At 33.5% G+C, this 20,366-nt stretch overlaps 1 protein-coding gene across 6 annotated transcripts in view; it reads left to right on the top strand.

Annotated features, from left to right (window-relative positions):
• The window catches only part of LOC150101153 (vacuolar protein sorting-associated protein 26B-like), a 133,206-nt gene that overhangs the window by 111,095 nt on the left and 1,745 nt on the right, over window positions 1-20,366 (top strand). For 4 of the 6 annotated variants that reach the window (XM_090401099.1, XM_090401100.1, XM_090401098.1 and 1 more), the window contains one exon: window positions 7,122-8,361. In XM_090401099.1, the coding sequence (XP_090257225.1) occupies window positions 7,122-7,205 (84 nt within the window). In that variant the 3' untranslated portion in view covers window positions 7,206-8,361. Of the gene's footprint in view, window positions 1-7,121; window positions 8,362-20,366 lie in introns of those variants that run through there. The other 2 variants (XR_016549116.1, XR_016549117.1) reach the window with 1 other exon arrangement.

Genomic DNA, 20,366 nt, shown 5'->3' with positions numbered 1-20,366 from the left:
CTCCAAATACAACTTCTCTTTTACAACCAGTGGATCACTGAGTGATTGCGACGTTTAAAGTACATTATCTCAAAGAGACAATTTGAAATGTTAATAGAATCAACTGATAAAGATGGAAACTTTTCTATCAAAGAGATCCAACATTTTACTCAATTTGGGTAACGCAGAGTGCCTGGCATAAAGTTTCCGAAAAAACTGAAAGGAGTATGGCATAAACTTAGTTCTCAGTTTAATAATAATTTTGAATGCTTTGAAGGCCCAACAAAGATTGTGAATTCTGAAACTCAAGCGATCTTAGGTATGGCTAACCAGTTGCAAATAGAAGGTGATGTTAATGAGCTGGATCAATCTCACACTATGGAACTCTCACCCAATGATCTCCTTGAATTAGAGGAACAAGAAAGAAATGAAGAAGAAAAAGACAAAGAAGCTAACGAATATGAATCTCCAACTCAGTTTTCACTTTCTCTAAAAAGCTCAGGCAAACTTTGAATCACAAGATTCAGACTGAACGATTTAGTAAATTTTCCTGCGAAATGAATAATGCTTCTGCTTGCTATCGAGCTATTTTAAACAAAAAGAAATTAAAGTCAATGAAGCAGATGACACCCGAGACCTTCTGTGAAAAAAAAAAATGCACCAAGCTTCCTAATATACCTCAACGGCTGCTATGGAAATGAGGCAATTGTTTTTTCAAAGAATCTAATTTAATTAAAAAATTTTCTTATGTTATTTTTTAAATATTCAGTGTATATTTTATATATTCCTTTTTACGAATGTAACTCTCACTTATAGCATTATTTCTAAGGCAAATAAACTCCAGCTTTACAAATTCGGTCACCAGGAACCATTTAATTCGTAAAGGGTGGGAAATACCTGTACATGTAGTGTAGATCAGTTTTATTTTTATGTTAGTTGATAAACTGGGATATAGTCAGCAACAAAGTTTTTAATGAGAGATGTGGAAAATTGAGAGGAACTGCACTTGAGGATCATCTTTTGTGAATTGCTTTTTCTCTTTACAGAGAGCAGAAAAAACAGTTTAACAGATGCATTTCTATTGTTTTCTTTTAAAAAAAGTGATAATTATTTTTCTTGTGACTACATATTTAGCAAAGAAAATAACAAATTAATCTTTATTGCTGCATTTAAAAAAAGGAACTTTTATCTGATGTGCTGTGAAGGGCCTTTAACTATCACCAGTCCAGCATGAGTCAACAGTAAGTATCTGTTTGGCATTTTGGCTGGCTAGAATTACCACAATGGCAATTAAGAGATCAGTTTCAAATGTATCAAATTGCATTTTATTCTCTAGCCAATTTGTCTATTTTGCAGGAGGACAAACCCTTCCACCTCACAAAGATCAACAGTACACTACCTATAAATAACCTAAATATTATATATTTATATAATAAAATAAAATATAACCTATGAATATAACTATAATTTATTATAGTCAACTTAATATAACTTTCTCAATAGATTATAAATTAACTTTCTCACTAGACTTAATCCCAACCAAAGCAATTCTAAAGGATATTAACAAACTATTCCTTTGGACAACTATGAGTTCTTAGTGTCCATAAATTTCCATGAAAAATATACGTACTATGCTACAAGTGAGCAGTGTGCTTTGGTTGACAGAAAAGTACAGCTTGTTTGCATAATGTTACATTTTAGTCTTATGTATTTATTTTCATTTTTTAATTGTGAATATAATGATATTGCTAATAATAATAAAATAAATACGAATCTTGTGGTAAAGTGAATATACACTGCTTTCTGTAAATTAAGGAATAAAGAGAAAAATTGCGATAACTCGGGAGGAAGAGGGGAGCATATGAAAGTCAGGTACATCATGTAAAAAGTGATGCTGAGTTTAGTTATTGTATACAAATGAGTGGCACTGTCAACAGTATATGCAAATGAGCCATAGCATAAAAGTAGGAGTTTTGGATTAGTTTGATATTTCGTGATAAAATTCTTGGATAAGGCTACAAGACATTATTTAACTGATCAGTACAGGTGGCAAGTTATTGTAAGACTTATTTCATCCCCCCCAAAGTTGGGTTAGCCATATTCAGGTAGAGATAGCCAGATGGTTGCATGTGACTCATTCTGTGGTTCACAGACTGTGGAACCATTTCCTATAGTCACTGACATATCCCAGAGATGCAGTGAAGGAAGGCCACAGGCTAAGGTCACAGTGACCAATATCTCTGATTGCCAGTTTGCTACAATAAGCATGCTACCTTGAATCATCTATGATCTGATCTCACATTGCTGCAGGAACATTGATATCTGTGTGCAGAAGGCTTCACGAAGGTGATCTGTATGCTAGGCAACTGGTAGTCTCGTTTCCCTATCCTCACGCTACAGGAACAATGTTTGAAATGGGTCATATTCTGTGTCAGCTGGATTCAAAACCAATGGAGTATTGTTTGCAGACATCCAATTTGTTCTACAAAAGTGATACCAGGCATGCTCTGAACTGGAGAGAACCAGAGACGTATTATCATGTCCTATATGTGCTTTCTAGAGGAAAACCATGAATGCTGCAACTTATAGAGATGAGGTCTTGGACTGCTATGTTCATCCAAATGTGGGTGTGATAGGGAAGACAGTGGAAGATGCTCGTCACTCATTGAGCAAGGCTCACATATTTTCAAGAAGAGACTATCGTACTTATGGACTGGTCAGCCAGATTTCATTACCTTAATCCTATTAAACATGTCTTGGGTGCTCCAGATATATGTGTTGCTGTTCTCAACTACTCTCATTCCCCAAACCTTGAAGAACTAAGGAGAGCTTTTGCAGGAGCAATGGATTTTATTATCAAATTCCTGGACACCATTATAAACAGTATGAAACATTTTGTCGAATGCTGTATTGTGATTGTTGTGAGGGAGACCGCATTCCTTATTGAGATACTTTTTGACTTTGACCTTTTGTCTTTTACCATCATCTTCACGTACCCATTTGTTACTGAATTAAGCTATTTATTTACGATTTTTGTGGGTATTTCTTTCACATCTCATATACTGCTTTTCACAAAATTGCATAAAAATTGATCATACAGTTTTTGAGTTATAGTGATTTTTCTGTGTTCCTTAATTTATGGAAACCAGTGTGTGTGCATACCAAAAGTTTAAAGGCAAAATTAAGTCACAGCAAGACAGGCAGAAGCGAAGAGTCGGTTGATAAGATGTTTGATGTCATGAATTTCCACATCTTGAAGTGTGTTAAAATTGTGATAAATACAAACCATGAAGCTACTCAATCTAAAATGAATATCCACGGGGGGGCTTAAGGTTTAAAGCCAAATAACTGGCAGGAGACCTCCACATCAGTAATGCTGAGAACCATCACGTGGTGCATCTGGGTAGTAGGTATCTACTGCGTACTGAACAAGGATGGACTGCCAATTTGGGATTTAGCTGATCAAATTGTACTCTCTGTTGGCTTAAACCACAAATGAATATGTAGAGCATGGTCAGTAATGCCAATTGTGTCGACTTGGTACTTTCCAGTTCTTCTGCAAGTTCAATTTCTTTTCCATTGATGGTTCTTATCTTCAGTTCTTCTGATGTTGAGTTGGAGCTTATTCCAGTAGTTGACTTTTCACTGTTCATCCTGATGAAAACAGCAGGGACTTTGTTTAACTGGGCGACACCCCAGCCAGCATGAGATTTCATGCTGGCTGGAGAGTCGCCCGCTTAAACAAAGTCCCTGCTGTTTTCGTCAGGGAGCCAGGGTGAACAGTGAAAAGTCAGCTACTGGAACAAGCTCCAACTCAACTTGTAGAAGAATTAGAAAAGTATCATGTGAACACAGTTGGCATTATTTATACAAAAAGACAAAAACAGGTCAGATCTTACTAAATAATAACGATAACATGTTATTTTCAGGCAATAATGATCAAAGAAAGGAAGGAGTAGTGATAGTATTCAACACCAAACATGAAAATTCTTGATTGGAAGAGAGCTTCAAGTAGAGTTATGTGGGCAAACTTCAAAATGGGGGGAAAGAGCACTGTAAGAGTAATTACTTTGAAAGACTGTTAAATGAATTGAGCAGTGACAGAACCATACTAGAAAATTTTCAAGAGGAATGTAAATGAAACTTATTTGTGCCTGTGGTCCCACAGAAGGTTCTTCTTCTTCTAAGGAACAAATTGAAGAATTTTTTAAAAATAAGTATTAGAACAGGCAGCTGAAATAAAGAAAATGAAAAAAATGGTCCTTGTTGGAGATCTAAACAGCAGAATAGGAAATGCATCTCACTAAGCATATAGAAATGTTTTGGAGAAAAGGACAGAGCTAATAATAATGGTAAGTATTCACTGGACTTCTGTTAAGGACATATACTATTCATTACTAACACCATGTTTCAACATAAAGAAGTTCACAAGGAGAGAAGATACAATAAATAAGAAAAGCCTTATTGACTACATCACTGTTGATAGTGATATCATGCTTGTTCAGGATACAAGACTACAGAGGATTCAAAATTGGAAGTACACTTAGTACTAAGCAGGAGAAAAATGGATATCACAGCTTTTACAGGTAAACTGTGGACTCGACTATACAAACATTATTGAAGAAAATTTGAAGCAGTTTAAAAACAAGTACCAAACCTTGGAGTCTCATTGGCAAACTCTGAAGAAGACATTGATTCAGATAGGGAGAGGGTATGTAGTGAAGTTGTCTGCATTGACAGAAAAATAAGAACACCATGATGGACACAAGAAGTTAAAGAAGCAGTCCTTGAAAAGAAGAAGATGCTCTAAAAGAATACCTAGAAAAACAAAGGTATAGGAAGACTTTGGTATAAAAAATAAATATCAGGAGATGGCAAAATGTTCTGGAGGCTATTGAAGAAGCTAAGAAATGGAGGAAAGAGTAATTACTTTGAATGACTGTTAAATAAACTGAGCAGTGACAGAACCATACTAGAAAAGTTTCAAGAGGAATGTAAAGAGGAGGTATAAAAATTTTGCAGTGGCTACACTGCATAATTCAGAGGGCCTGGTCAGAAGGTTGAATTCCCAATGATTGGAGTGGAGCTCTCATAGTACCCATCTATAAAAAAAGAGAATAAAATTAAATTATAGAGGAATTTCTTTATTGAGTGTTCCAGGTAAGATTTATGCAAGCATACTTGAAAAGAGGTTGAGAAAGATTGTGGAAGAGAAACTTGGAGAACAACAAGATAGATTCAGGCCAAATAGAGATTTTCACTTGAAGACAAATAGTTGAGAAATTGTGGGAATATGACAAGGATCTGTGCTTAAGTTTTGTAGGATCTGGAAAAGGCATATAACAAGGTGCCCAAAAAAAAGCTTTTCAGAACACTACAATTATATAGAGTGAATAGAACATTATACAGAGCAATATATAGTCAATATTTAAGTTGTCATTCAGCAGTTACAATTGAAAGAAATATATATAGAGTGAATAGAACATTATACAGAGCAATATATAGTCAATATTTAAGTTGTCATTCAGCAGTTACAATTGAAAGAAATACAAGAAGATGGTCTGATGTAAAATCAGGGGTAAGACAAGGATGCACATTATCTCCACTCTTATTCATCATTTATTGGATCACATTATGAAACAAAATGGAATTAGGATATTGGAATTGGAGATCTCAAACTTAGCTCTTTCTTTATGCAGATGATGTACTCCTAAACACATCTAGTGCAAGTCTCCAGGATTCACTAACTAAGCCGAATAACAGCTCTAACAAATTTGGCAAAAATCAGCAATAAAAAGACCAAAACTATGAAAATAGGCAGGAGCATAGAAAATTTCAGCTGCATTCTGATTGGAGATTCTATAGAACAAGTAAAATATTTCGGTGTTATTTAGGCACAGTTTTATATGGAATAATAGAGAAATTTGCCAAAAACCTTAAACTAGTATACAAGACAATGTTCAAACTAGTTTAAAGTTATGGATCTGAGAGTTGGGTTAGAAATAAGGCAGTTGATCAAAAAAACTAGAGATGTGGTGGTCAACATCCTAATCCTCCCAAAACTAATCTCACATAAGGAAATCATTGCTCTAAAAGAGCTACACAATAATAACTGCATTGTCATAACCAAAGCAGACAACAGGAGCGCAATTGTGGTGATGAATTCAACATAATATGAAAGCAAAATGCACACACTTCTACAAGATCAGTCAACATACCAAATTATAGATCGGGATCCCACCAACGCGCAAAAGAATAAGATGCGAAATTTATTGAAAAGAAGTCACTTCCTGGCCTAAAGAAACAGTTAACAAACTTAAGCCCTTTCACGTTAAAACACCCAGGATATATGGAGCACCAAAAATTTCCAAACAAGGTTCACCTTTATGTCCTATTATGGATAGTATAAACAGTCCCACATACAAACTGGCTAGATATTTAGCTAAGCTATTAGCCATGCTCACAAACAATTCTCCATCCTTTGTTAAAAATTCTGCCCACCTAAAAAGTATTTTAGAAAACCATACCCTAAAAAGTTGGTGACATAATCGTGAGTTTTGATGTCACCTCACTATTCACAAATGGACTGTTAATTGAAACACTTAATTTACAAAAGTCACACTTTCCCCCTGATATATTTGAACTATTTAAATTCACAGTACATGCAGGTTATTTTACATGGAAAGGGAAAATATACAATTAGATTTGACAGCAATTGTCTTCCCCATAGCCAACGTTTACATAGAACACTTAGAAAAACTAGCTATCAATACAGCCACTCTCAAACCAAGGCTTTGAGTATGCTATCTTGATGATGTGCTTGTTATTTGGCTACATCGGCCAGATACATTCTTAGTGCATTTAAATAACCAACATCCAAAAATCCACTTTACAATGGAAGTTAATGACCTGTCTCCCCTTCCAAAAACAATGCTCTCACTGCTGAACTCACTCTTTACATCACACCTTCTTAGCCAATAGCTATAATTTCCATAAGATATGCTAAATGCTCCCCAGAAATCTTTTTCCCCCATAATGATAGTTTATAATAATGTTAAACAATTTCATTTGCATTTCATTTTGGAATGTAGTCTCCAAAATATTTTTATAAAAATTGTTATTTATCAATTTTATATAATTAGGAAATTTCACTCTGGAGAAAAGGTGAGAAGACAAGAAAAACTGTGCAGCAGATTGATACGATAGGTCCATTGGTAAAGTGTTAAGGATTCTGAGATACAGTAAATCTACTCCATTCCTATTTGAATGATCTGCAGATTGTATTTTATAATCAGCTTAGAAAAAATCAGGCAAGAACCAATTTCCAAGTACTGTACATCAAATTTGTAAATATAATGTGAATGAGCAATCTCAAAACAAAGCTGGGCAGTGAATGGTAAATATTGTTACTTAGTCTATAAACTAAAACCATGTTGCCTTAACTTTTATAAATTTAATATTAGAACTTTTTTTGGATTGGGTTGCAAATAGTTATTCAAATTTGGTATACTTACATTCTAGTCCCTGAGTTATGTATATATATGAATGTTAACCATATGTGAACAGGCGTTTCAATGCATATAAAATTAAAACGTGTTAGAATAAACTTATGTGACAGCATGCTCAGCTGTGAAATTTCCGAAATGAAAAAGATTTATTTTTTATATATAAAACATATCTCCTTTTTTTTTGTTTGTATAATTTTATTGAATATCATTATTTGCATTTTAGCATATTTCATAATCAGTTCTTAGGCTGTCGTTAATGCATTAACCTATTTCTTAGTTTATAAAAAAAATATTTGAACCTTATATTAATAACTGCCCCTTGAGATTTGCCTTATCTTATATTCATTAATTTTATTTTTTTACTATATATATCAGTAATTAAAGATTTCTTTTCTTCAGTTTGGTGTGTGATTGTGAGAGTAAATTGAATGTAGTGATAACAAAAAAAAAAATCCAAAATATGAGTAGTTAACATACAAAAATATTTTTAAAAAAATTCTTAAATTCATAAAACTGTCATTAATTTTTAAATGAGACATTGACATCTACATGAAAATTATATTCGCAACTACATGACATCACAATCTGACTTGAAATTGGGAGGGGAGACGGGAGTGGTATTAAACAGGCTTTATTATTCAATCTGTAAACTTTTTTAATGCATGAATGATGCAGTCTATGTCAGTAAGTCAAACATGAACTGTTCATGCAGAGTCAAAATATATTTTATTGAATTTTATTAATTTGTAATAGTAAACAGAAAAAGTATTAATAATTTGTATAAGATATTGCATATTTAAATAAGAGGGTGTTTAAGATAAGGTTAACAGATGCAATGAACTTGTTTATAACTAATAAAAAAATTATACACCAATGATTGGGCTCTACTTATTAACACTACCATACAAGTGTATTATTTATGCCTTTTTTAATATTTGCATATATATATCTCACTGAACAGGAGAGTTTGGTTCATTAAGCAAATAGCATTTTCCATACACTTCAAAGTATAATGCCATGTATCCTACAGGAATATTCAAATTCATTAAAATTCTGAATGGAATTGTAATAATTGAGGGAATCCATTGCAGTCCCATGGAAAGGAAAAAGATACAAACAGCTGAATGGGGATGCAATGTCCCCCACCCTCCAACTTCTTTGATTTGAAAATCAGGTACTGTGCACAGCCACACTTAAACCAATAGTTTGGCTATGCTATGTTGATGTGTTTGCTCTCATAATTCAGACACATTAGATGCATTTTTAGCACATCTTAACAGCCAACACCATAGAAAAAGAAAGTAACCGTTGTCTCTCCTTTCAAGGTGCACTACTGAAACAGCTTCCTCATCCTTCTCTATTTGCAGAAAACTCACTGATGCAAGGTATTTACATAATAAACAATCACACCACCACCACTCTTCCCAACAGTTTGTCATCCTCAAAACACTTACTCATATTTTTAAACAGATGGCTAGAGCCCATATATAAAATAGTCTCTCAATATCAATAAGTATGGCTGCATTAATTTACCAAAAAAATCTGATAGCCTAACTTCTCTAAGTTAACTTTATGGTTATCTGGCCCATAGAGAGCTGGATAAGGACATTAGTTCTGTGTTAATACAGTTTGAATGTTTTCAACAATTACTTAGTGCAGTGACAGCTATAATTGCAATCTGTGATGCTGGGTAGAAAACCAACGAACTATCAATTTTTATTTATTTATTTGGTACATTTTTTTCCTCTTTTGGTGTTTATACCATGAAACATTATATTATAAAACTTTTTGTGATTAACTTAATTTCAAAAATGATTTAACTACAGAAAAGATCAGTTGTTTTTTTTTTAATCACATAAATCAATATATATCCTGTTTATAACATTACTGAAATATATTTTGGGATTTTCACCTTACCTAGATAAAATTTTTCAAGTTATTCACATTTGACTAATGTGTTATCAATGGGAGCTGAATTCGATGGCATATCATATTTTTATTTGATTTCGCTCTATCATTTTTGAGAAAAGAATAACCTGAATAAAGGTTAGTCTAAGTTGTGACTTTTCTCATAGTGTATGAGGGTGGTCTGAAAAGTTCTTGGCCTAATAATGAAAAAAAAAACGAATTTATAATTTCAAATTTATTTTTATTTTTCAACATAATCTCTCTTCAGACTAATACATTTCTTCCAGCACCATTACCCCATTCAAGAAAAGTGATCAGCAAGGAAGAGTTTTAGTTTTGGGAAGAGATAGAACTCAAAGGGAGCCAAATTGGGGGATTAGGGTGGATGTTCCAACAATTCATAGTGTAGGTCTCTTAATTTTCCCATTGCCAAAATACCTTTGTGTGCAGGTGCATTGTCCTGATGAAAGATGATTTTTTCTTCTGTAAACTGGGTCTTTTCTCATGAATTTTTTCGTCTAGTCTGGTTAAAAGATCGGAATAATATTTCCCGGTTATTGTTTTATCCTTTTCAAGATAATTAATAAACAAAATGCCTTTAGCATCGCAAAACACCAATGCTATGACTTTTGCTGCTGATGGAACCAATTTTGTCTTCTTTGGCACTGAACAACCGGCTTCTGTCCACTGTTTGGATTCTGGTGTGAATCCAAGTCTCATCCATAGTAATAAATCGATGCACAAAATCAGTTTTATTCTTGTTAAAACGCTCCAAGCACTGTTCAGAGATTTTCATGTGAGTGTGTTTTTGATCTGCTGTGAGCAAGCATGGCACCCATCATGCACGAAGCTTTTTCATTTGCAATTCTTCATGCAAAATATATCCTACACATTCTTTTGAAATGCCCCTATAGTCTCAGCAATTTCACTCACCAGTCATCCAATACCATATCGTGCACTTGATCAGTGATTTCTGGTGTTGTTACACTTTTTTGACATCCTTCATGCGGATCTTTTTCATGGATGGTAGCAACGTTTAAACTTGGCAGCCCATTTCTTAATTGTTATAAATGAAGAGTGCCCATAAACTTTTATGAACTTCAAATTAATTTCTTTTGCCATTAAACCTTCTTTTTCAAAGAATTTCATAACCACACAATACTCAATTTTATCCATTTCAAGGGATACAGACAACACTTTTGCTTCAAATAGCTGTATAAAACACGCTACTTGATAAAATGACTTGCAATTTCACACGGATGCTTATAACAGATGTACGAACTTAGAAAAAAAAAAAATTTGTGCCAATAGTGTTACCATCTATGGTCGAGACAAAGAACTTTTCAGACCACCCTCGTACATGTTCAAAAGGCAGCATCTTTGAGTAATCTTATGCAAAGTCATCCATCTTGATATATGTGTATCCTAGTTGTGAAGTTACTTCATGTGTCAAACCTTTGTTTGCTCATTTCATGAGCAAATAAAACCTTCAAACAAAGGTGATGTGTTAGACTTTTAAGCTAATAGACAGTGCCATGGCTCTCTTTACCTCCTGGTGATTGAGATGCATTAATATTGAAAATAAAGAACTATTTTATTTGCTATTCTTATGCATGTATGAAAAAAAGGTGCGCTTTCTTGTTTTGATAGATCATTTCAGAATGCAACCTCTAATATTCCATTATAGGCTGCCCATTTTGCGTATTTTGATATACGTGTCAATTCTTGAGAAAGCAACCCCCACATATAACTAGTTTCAGTAATGAGGATGCATGCATAATCAAAGAGAATTGAATTAATTATGCAACCGTATCTATCTTTGTGGCATATTCAACTTTTAAATGGATTTATATATTATTATTACGTGACTCCTCCAGGGAGTCCAAAGACTCATCGAGGGAGGGTGTCTGTTCTACAACTCTGTCTCCCCCACTATGACTAGTATTTCCACAGACAATCACAAACATTCGAACCCGCAGCCTTTTGGCTGGAGAGCAGATACGCTAACCACTCGGCCAACAATATGCGTTACCATAAAATTGCTTTAGATTGCCTTCTGGAAATGATTTACTAAACAGCGACAAATATGTTCATTTCTCTGTTATATTAATTTTATGCTCTCATGTAATTTTAAAAATTCATATTTTAGAAGTGACTACTATGATGATTTAGTGGAGGATTACGATCACTCCTTTGTGATGTCAAATTTGTACCGAGTGGTTAGCATATCCACTCTGCAGCCAAAAGGCTGCAGGTTTGAATTCCACCGTGGGCATGGATGTTTGCGATTCTCTGTGGAAATTCTAGTGGTGATGTGGGTGCCCTCTTTCAATGAGTCTTTGTTCTCCTTGGGAGGTGTCACGTAACAATTTGTTTAGTTTCTTAAAAGCTCCACAGGAGTAGGAAGATAAAGAGAAGAAAATCATTCCAGCTATAGCTTTAAATCCCAAAAAGCAAGAACTGCAATTTAAGTAGCTACTTCACTGTTATTTCTTAAAGTGGGTTTGTTGTTGCTGCACAAATCTCAAGACAGCACTTATATTCTTAACAATTTATTTACACAATGTCAGCCAAGTAGCTGCTTTACTTTCTTTTGAAATCTTTTTTTTTTTTTTAAATGAAGTGAGTGAATGATCTGGCCAAAACAGACTTCAAGTAACAACTATATTTCAAATTTGGCCAAAAACCTTTGATATAACCTACAGAATGTCTGAACAGAAAACTGTCTCTACCCTTCATTCATTGTCAGAGATAACTATATCCAAAATTGAGTCAAAATTCAAACAATGTAATAACCTGAAAAGTTATCCAAGGGAGAAGTGACCCCTTTTCACATATACATTTCGTGTTAATCCAATCATATTCCTCTGGATAAATTTCCAGAGGAATAAGTAATGTAAACCAATTCTATTCCAAATTTGGTGAACAGGCACATGTGGTGGATAGTATGTAATTTTCCCTCATTATAACCATTCCCCTTTATATTCAGTCCATCTGGACTGAAATTGCTGTGAAAATGTGATCTGAAGATGGGAGAAATTATTTTTTGGGGAAAGAGAGGAACATTTTTTTTTTCAGTATATTTTCAAAGCACTAAATTTCATACATTATTTCCAGTTAATGAAAGAATCAGTTCAGCATAGAACTGTATAAATTTTGTAAATACAGCTTATCAAATTTTGGCACAAATGATGCTTGTAACAAGAGCAGTCCGTAACTCACTATGGTACTAGGTTTAGAAGTGACTGCTGTGATTTTCAATCATTCAACACAAACCAACCACATTTTTTTAAAACAGTGTTTACATCTAATTTTTAATCCAAGTTAACTCTTATTACATAATTGTATTCAATTCAATATTTATTTCTTGAAAACAACAACCAAACATTGAGTAATCAGTGACAAAATCTGAAGAAAATACTGATTCATGTCAGTTTCTAGAACAAAAGTACGTACACGCTAACATGTAAACAAATAATTTATTAGCTTAAATTAATTATTTACATTTGACTAGATAGTTAGCATTATCAGAAGCAATTTAATACTACACAATGAGTAAAGACAAACTAAAACGACCTGGATAACAAGGACAGCCACATGTGTGGAGGGTGACACTAGCCTTTACAAATCCCAGTTTAAACTGGAGAGACTGTTTCTCGAATCAGCACAAGTTCTACAAAACCTGGTTAACTGCAACAGAATGGATGGTAAGATTTTAAATAGATTTTGGCACATCAGTATTAACAACAGGAATCATCACAAAGAGCACCGCTGTCACGCACATGCTTGTTCTTGATATCCAGGTCATTTTAGTTTGTCTTCACTGATTGTGTAATGTTAAATTGCTGTAAATAATTAATTTAAGTTAGTAAATTATTTGTTTATTAAAGATTTGGTTTACCTCTGGTTATAGTGTACTATAGAGATTTTAATTTTTTTAAAAAATAATAAAAATACTGTGAACTACAACTACTCATTTTGACCTAAAGCTGTGTACAGGTTGATTGCTATAATTTCCATCTTTTGTAAATGTTTTTGTATAAATATGGCAAACTTGTGAGGAATACAGAAATAGTAGTATAGTGGATGGTTTACTATAGTAAGAATCTAATATGATAATTACTATGAGGATTCAGTGGATTTTTCACAACATAATTGGTACAGAATATATACTTAATAACCTGTTTTGTTACTCAGACATTCTCAAGGAAAAGATTCTGAATGTTACAGCAAATAACTAAATAAGGGCATGCGATATTCAGGGTAACTTCAGGCGCAAACTTTGTTTGCTTACACTTGGATAAAGGATTAAACTAAATTTATTGTAGTCTAAGCATCTTTCTCTAAATCCAGAGTAATTTAATAATAAGGTGAGACACCTTTTGGCAACTTGTATAGGTAAATATGACTACTCCATTACTTCCACCTTAGTATCACCACCTCTGGGTGTGGCCCTTCCCTTAATGCATAGCATTATACATGTCCACAAGGAAATGTGCTTTGCATTATGGGAGATATTAAGACAAGTAATGAGAGCTTAGTCCACCTTTACCACAAGCTGCCTCAGTCCTGAAGATATTTCAGACACAAACTTTGTTTGCTTACACTTGGATAAAGGATTAAACTAAATTTATTATGATATTCAGGATAGTGTTGTTTATGGTCGAACACATGATCTATTAATTTGCTCTCTCTCACACACACACAAAAAAAAAACCTCTTAATCTCAATTAGGAGTTTTGATTGATTAATCTTCCAAAAATTTTGGAGCCTGTCATTTTAATATCACCCAACAACTGTTAAAAGCATTAGCTGCCCAATTAGGATTTCAGATGGATTTTGCAAAGATATCTGACAGGATGCTGCACAGATAAATTGGAGAAGCTAGTGATGTGAGCATTTGATACATAGCAAAAAGATGTTATGTAAGAATGAAAAAGAAGTAACTGCAGGGTTCTATATTTTAGCCATCACTGCTATTTAATTTGCATGCTAATGATGTAAGGTTGAATACAGTTTTGGGGAGTTGCTGTAGACAAAGGATAATGGTTGTCAATTCCCTGCAGCAAAAGTGTAAAGTTATGCATATTGAGACAAAAAGATAAGCTTATTAAAATAAGTTTCATGGCCTACACAGTAACAACAGATAATTGTTAAAAATATAAGCTGTATATTACTTTGGTGTAATATACAGCCTCATGTGAATAACGGTTAGTATAGGACTACCACAATCAGTCTTTAGATTCCATTTAATGTCTGGATGAGGATAATTAGCTGTAGTTCTTAAATTACATAATTTGGAGCACTAAAGACAGCTAATAAATCTACTGTTAACTAAAATTTGAAAATTCATTTTCATTAAAGCTGTATTCTTTCTATCTTTATTTCTATCTGTATTCTGGGCAAAATGTAATATAATATAGTAAATCACATTAACAATCAATGCCTTGTGGATGTTGTTCTTAAACTGGCATCTGTCATCCTCCCTGTTCTATGTGAACAGCTAAAAAAAAATAAATTTCAGTAGAGATATAAACACTATTCATTACATTTTTTTCTTGCATTTTGCTATGATGTAAATAATAACACCACAAAGTTCTGCAAACTTTATTTTTTTTTTAGTAAACTTATTGCAGCAACAGTGAAGATGGCAGCTATTCTCAAATTACAATCAAATTTATTAAACTTAATGAATGATATTTCTTTTCAGCAACTTTAATTTTCATTTTGTGAAAGCAAAATACTGTGCTCTTTTATAAAATCTACATAATTCACTAAATGAATTTTTTTCTTAAAGCAAAGAGTGATGCTGAGGAGAAAATTTTAAAAACTGAATTTCATCTGAATCATCTTAATTCTCTACGCTTTGCTTTATACTTCTCTAGGTGACCTCTTATTGTTTAACACATTGTTGTCCATATTGTATTCTTCATACAAAATGTTGTGGACTACACAATCATTTAATGCCAATGCAGGTATTTCAAAGGATGAGAAGATTGGAGTATGCAACAAAATCGAACTAAATACTTTACAAAAAGAATAAACGAAAGAAAAAAATTAAAAAGTTGTACTGACATGATTTTTATATTACTGGTTCAAAGTTCCCAGATCCACTAAGGATCTCCTGGGAGCAAGTGGTCCCAAGATTGTAATATCACATAAGTCACTTTTTTTTTTAAAGGAGCTGTTATACAAATCAGGCCAAGATATTATGTAGATGACATATATTAAAGAAGTATTTATCTGTATGACAACTATAAGATAATTTGATTCTTGTTCTTTTACTAATTAAACAGTGTACCCACAGGGACAGAAAACTAATTATTAAAGAGAAAATTCTAAAAATATTTTGGCAGCAATAAGTTGATAACTTTTGGTAGCTACATAAGCATGTTATGTTGTCACACCATTCCAGAAATTTAACCAGAACTAAACTTATCTACAAGCTCTGAAAACTTTTTTTTTTTAGTAAAGAAAAGTTTGTAGTTACAGTGACAAATGCATCAACATTTATATATTTTTGAAGAGGAAATATAACTTCTTGGCAATTGCAACAAGCTTATGTTAGCCAAATGGTAGTTGACAAATTAAATGATGCTTATCAATGTTATGCACTCTCTCCTTGTTTCTTTCTTCACAATTGACTAGAAATGAGTAAAGCTTTCTTATTATATCCCCTTGTGTTACTTGAATCTCACATTTTTAAGAATCCTAAAATGTTTTTTCTGTGGCATGCCTCACATTTCAAAGAAAAAATGGCCTTCAGTGACCCCTCTCCCTCCATATTTCTGAGAAAATACTAAAAACGTTTCCATAGAAATTATCATATATGTAAGGAAAGATAATCAGGAGTTAGCTGGAAATTTGTCTTCATAAAAAAGCATTTCTGGAAAATGTCACTTCCAATGTTAGAAATTAGGAAGCTATCTGTTTAATTTTATTTGTTTATCTATTTAATTTTGGCATTTACTTTCACTAGATTTATGTTATCTATTCTCTCCGTTATTAGGTGGTAGATAATTTCTATCACCTACTGGAAGTTGAAGTGGCTTGAGAAAAATTTTGTTCAGTTGCTAGAGATTTCTGGATTATAGGATCCTTAATCTTTCTGCGGTGTTATATATGCTATTGCAGGGTTACTGTTTTTTGTGGAGTCCACAAAAAAAAAGTTGTGTGTGTGAGGAAGATAATTTCATTTTTTTTTTAACAGATGGATAGCTTAATTTCAAATAATATTTCATCAGTAAACTGAGATGAAATTTACAAAAAAGGTGGGTGTTGTTGAAAATTTGTGGGGAGAGTATTCTAATGGAGGGACCCATCCTAGACTTAAGTCATTCCACCTTGCCCATGTTAAAACATGAGGAGATAGGTAAAATCTGTAATTTAAACATTTATTCAATTTGATACTAGTTGCCAAGGAGCTCTTCAGTTCCCATTCAAACCAGGACCAACCATCATATGGCTTTCATAGAGAGAGAGAATGAAAAATAGGTGACACAAATTACCTTCAGAAAACAGTGAGTATTCCGTGTATGGATTGACATGTGGAATGTTAGAATACTGGAATATAGCAATAGATATGAAAATTTGTTGAGTTCTGTTTTCACAGATCTGTTTAAATGTAAAGATAATTTCAAGCAGAATTCAGGAAGTACACCATCTTCACCTTTGTGAGAAAAGGTCCAAGAATGAATGATATAGCTTGATGACTATGCTCAAAACACCAGTGCATGCATCATACAACTTGAACACCGAAACAATTAGCCATATTAGCTTAGCTTGTGTACAGCAGTCCAACAACATCAACATCTGTTAGAAAAGCACCCTTTAGATCTACAAAATTCAAATAGTTCAGACATTTGCAACAACAGATCCCTTGGAGACTTAAAGGTTTAGATAAATAAGTGGGGAAAATGTGACAACTTCAGACTCATATCGGCTAAGAACCTCATGTGAAATGCTTTTAGCAGAGATATTTTATTAAGTAGACAGAACTGCTGATTTTGGATGGATAACGAATCCATGAGGGTTCCATGGATTACACCCAAGCCCTCAGTGCTACACCCATAACTGCATTGCAGGGTCACGTACCTTCTTGATGCAAGAGTTAAGGGTAGCTGCAGACTATTCTTCTGAGGTGTGCTTGCTTTTTAAAAGGTTCACAAGGCAAATAAAATGACCCAAAATGCAAGTTCTTGCATGCTGTTGAAGCCATAGAGGGAAAAAGAGCAGTTATGAATGATATAATACTTTGATATTGTGGATGCATAACCACTGAAGGATAGAAATAGAAACATCTAATACTCTGCTCCATGAACTTAAATCCCAGCATTTTGTGTACAGACAATTTTGGTAACATTGAACTACCAACTCTACAATTCAGTATGTCAGAAAAACTCAACTCTTTACACATGCTATAAATGAAACTGCTGTCAGATATTATGTGACCCCTCCAGGGAGTCCAAAGACACATCGAGGGAGGGCACATACTCTACAGCAAACTGCATCATATGCACCAACGCCATCTGCTGTCACCACTAGCATTTCCACAGACAATTACAAACACCCATGCCCAACCAGGCTGGTGAATTATGGGAAGGGAAAAAAAAAAAATTTAGACCAATGATTTCTCAAAGCAGAATCTCTAACATCGGTAAAATATTTCAGCTATAAAATTTGCTAGCAAATTTTATAGCTGAAATAAAATTTCAACTATATTCATTTAGCACTTCATTTTCTATCTTCTAGTGAAGATAGCAAATTAAGTATAGAAATGGAATAAGGTATGATGGACTGTGCCAGTTGAATCAATCCACATGGAATAAGAGAATTAGCCAAAACACTAAATTACCATTAAAGAGTTTTGAAAACCAGTTTTGGCTTATAGAGCTGAAACATGGTCACAAATATGAGTTCTGAGAAAAAGAAAAGTTGAATGACAATCAATTTAAAAATGAATACATCAGAAAAGATCTTGACAGAAGCATTCAAGAATGTGTGAGTAGCTAAGGTGGTATAATCACTTAAAGAGAAGAAGAAAGGTGAATAAAAATAGGTGCTTGATGCCATGAAGGGGAGAGCTCAAATGAAAACTAAGATCTAGGTATAGTTAGTCATGCCTATGAAGACATATCTGACATAATTAAGATATAAATGGTTCACCCTATTTAATATAGTATACATTTTCTTGAATCTAAAACTATATTGAATTCTACATCATTGAAAATCAAATAGCAAGACTAATTTCAATAAATAATTTCGCCTAAGGAAGTGGAATTTTTGAAACAAAGAAGTCAAAAGTGAAATTTTGAGATATGTCATGATAGAACCTGATTAAAAATACTCATATTATTAGGATCTTATATTTCTGCTATAGAAAGTTAATGAAATATGGACAATGAAGAAATTTAGCACTTTCTTTGAAGAAGCATTCAAATTTTTCTATGTAGAAGCTTAGCATTATCCCAGGTGATTCCTTTGACTAATGTTATTTTGATATTCTACAAAGCCAAACTGTATTTATTTTAATACAGGATTAGTGATCAGAAATACATTTGACCAATTGGTCAGTTTGTCCAGAATAGGATCAGTTGAAGTTAGGGAAAATTTGATACTCCAGGTAGTAACAGTTGTTCTACTTCATCTTCTGGAGAAAGTAGAAGGAACTTGATTTGATTGGTGGGTCTATCTGCAATTGACAATTGGAAATTCTATAGGATATAGGCAACATGTTCAGATTCCCCAAATATAAGGAACAGATATCCTATGAAAGTAATCTCTTCTTGTAGAATTAGGAGAAAATGAGTATGTTTAAAAAGGATAACTTGTCTTTTTCAATCTCCAGGGTAAACTTAATGAGGATGTAAGGAAATGATTTTGGCTAAAAAGGAAGGTAAGGAATCTCTGTTTCAGTATGGCCTCACAACAGAGATTCCTGACCTTCCTTTTTAGCCAAAATCAATTCCTTACATCCTCGTATTAAGTTTACCATGGAGATTGAAAGAGATAAGTTATCCTCATTCGCTCACCTTCAGGTATTCTGACAACAGTTTTAGAAAACCCACTTTTACTGGACGTTACATTCTCAAACAATCTGCCCATCATCCTTATCAAAAAAACAGACATCATAAAATGTTTAATTTGACAAGCTAGAACTGCTCAACTCCCCATGAATTACAGAAAGAACTTTCAACTATCAAACATCACATGAAATTAAATGGCTTCTCCGAAAAAACTACACATTTGTTCCGATTGCTACAATCCAATCCAGAACAACAAAGAATCAATATCTCGAGTTCCAATTATTTCTGGGATTTCAGAACCAATTTCAAGAATTCTAAAAAAATATGACTTAACAGCCAATTATATCCCTCTTAATATCCACCTATTTCCTCTCTTCTAAAGATAAACGCTCAACTATGTCTCTGCCTGGTGTATATCAAGTTCCTTGTAACTGCAATCTGTCGTACTTTGGACAAACCGAACGCTCTACAGAAAAAAATACACGAACATCAATCATACATTTTTCACAACAAATCTGATAAGTCTGGATTGGCATAGCATGGGATAGAGACAAGCCATAACATTCTCTGATCCAAGACTTGCCTTCTACACAGATGTCGCTATAAATTCGAACACCTATTCAAAGAGGGTGCTGAGGCCTTACTTCAATGCCCTAACTTGAATCGAAATGATTGTATATCCTTGTCGAAAATGTGGGAAAGTTTAATCCGGATAACACTACATTTTTTTTTTTAATTGAGAACTTTAATTCTTACATTAGGCTGTTATCTTTAATTGAATTTATAAATTAAAATTGTCAATGTAACATCACGTGGCTTGTTCTACTTTTGAATGATCAATTGTTTGTATTCCACCTTGTAAAAACTGTTCGTATCAAGCCACTGAGGATAGTCTGTTAGTTTCAGACTGAAATATTTGGTAAACGTTAAAATATTCTTGTGTTAA

This window comes from Typopeltis vanoorti, chromosome 12 (assembly GCF_054136105.1).
Source record: "Typopeltis vanoorti isolate ZY-2024b chromosome 12, IOZ_Tvanoo_1.0, whole genome shotgun sequence".
In the NCBI taxonomy this organism is placed as follows: Eukaryota; Metazoa; Arthropoda; class Arachnida; order Uropygi; family Thelyphonidae; genus Typopeltis; species Typopeltis vanoorti.
The sequence above is the reverse complement of the archived record's forward strand: the minus strand, read 5'-3'. Positions and strand labels throughout refer to the sequence as shown.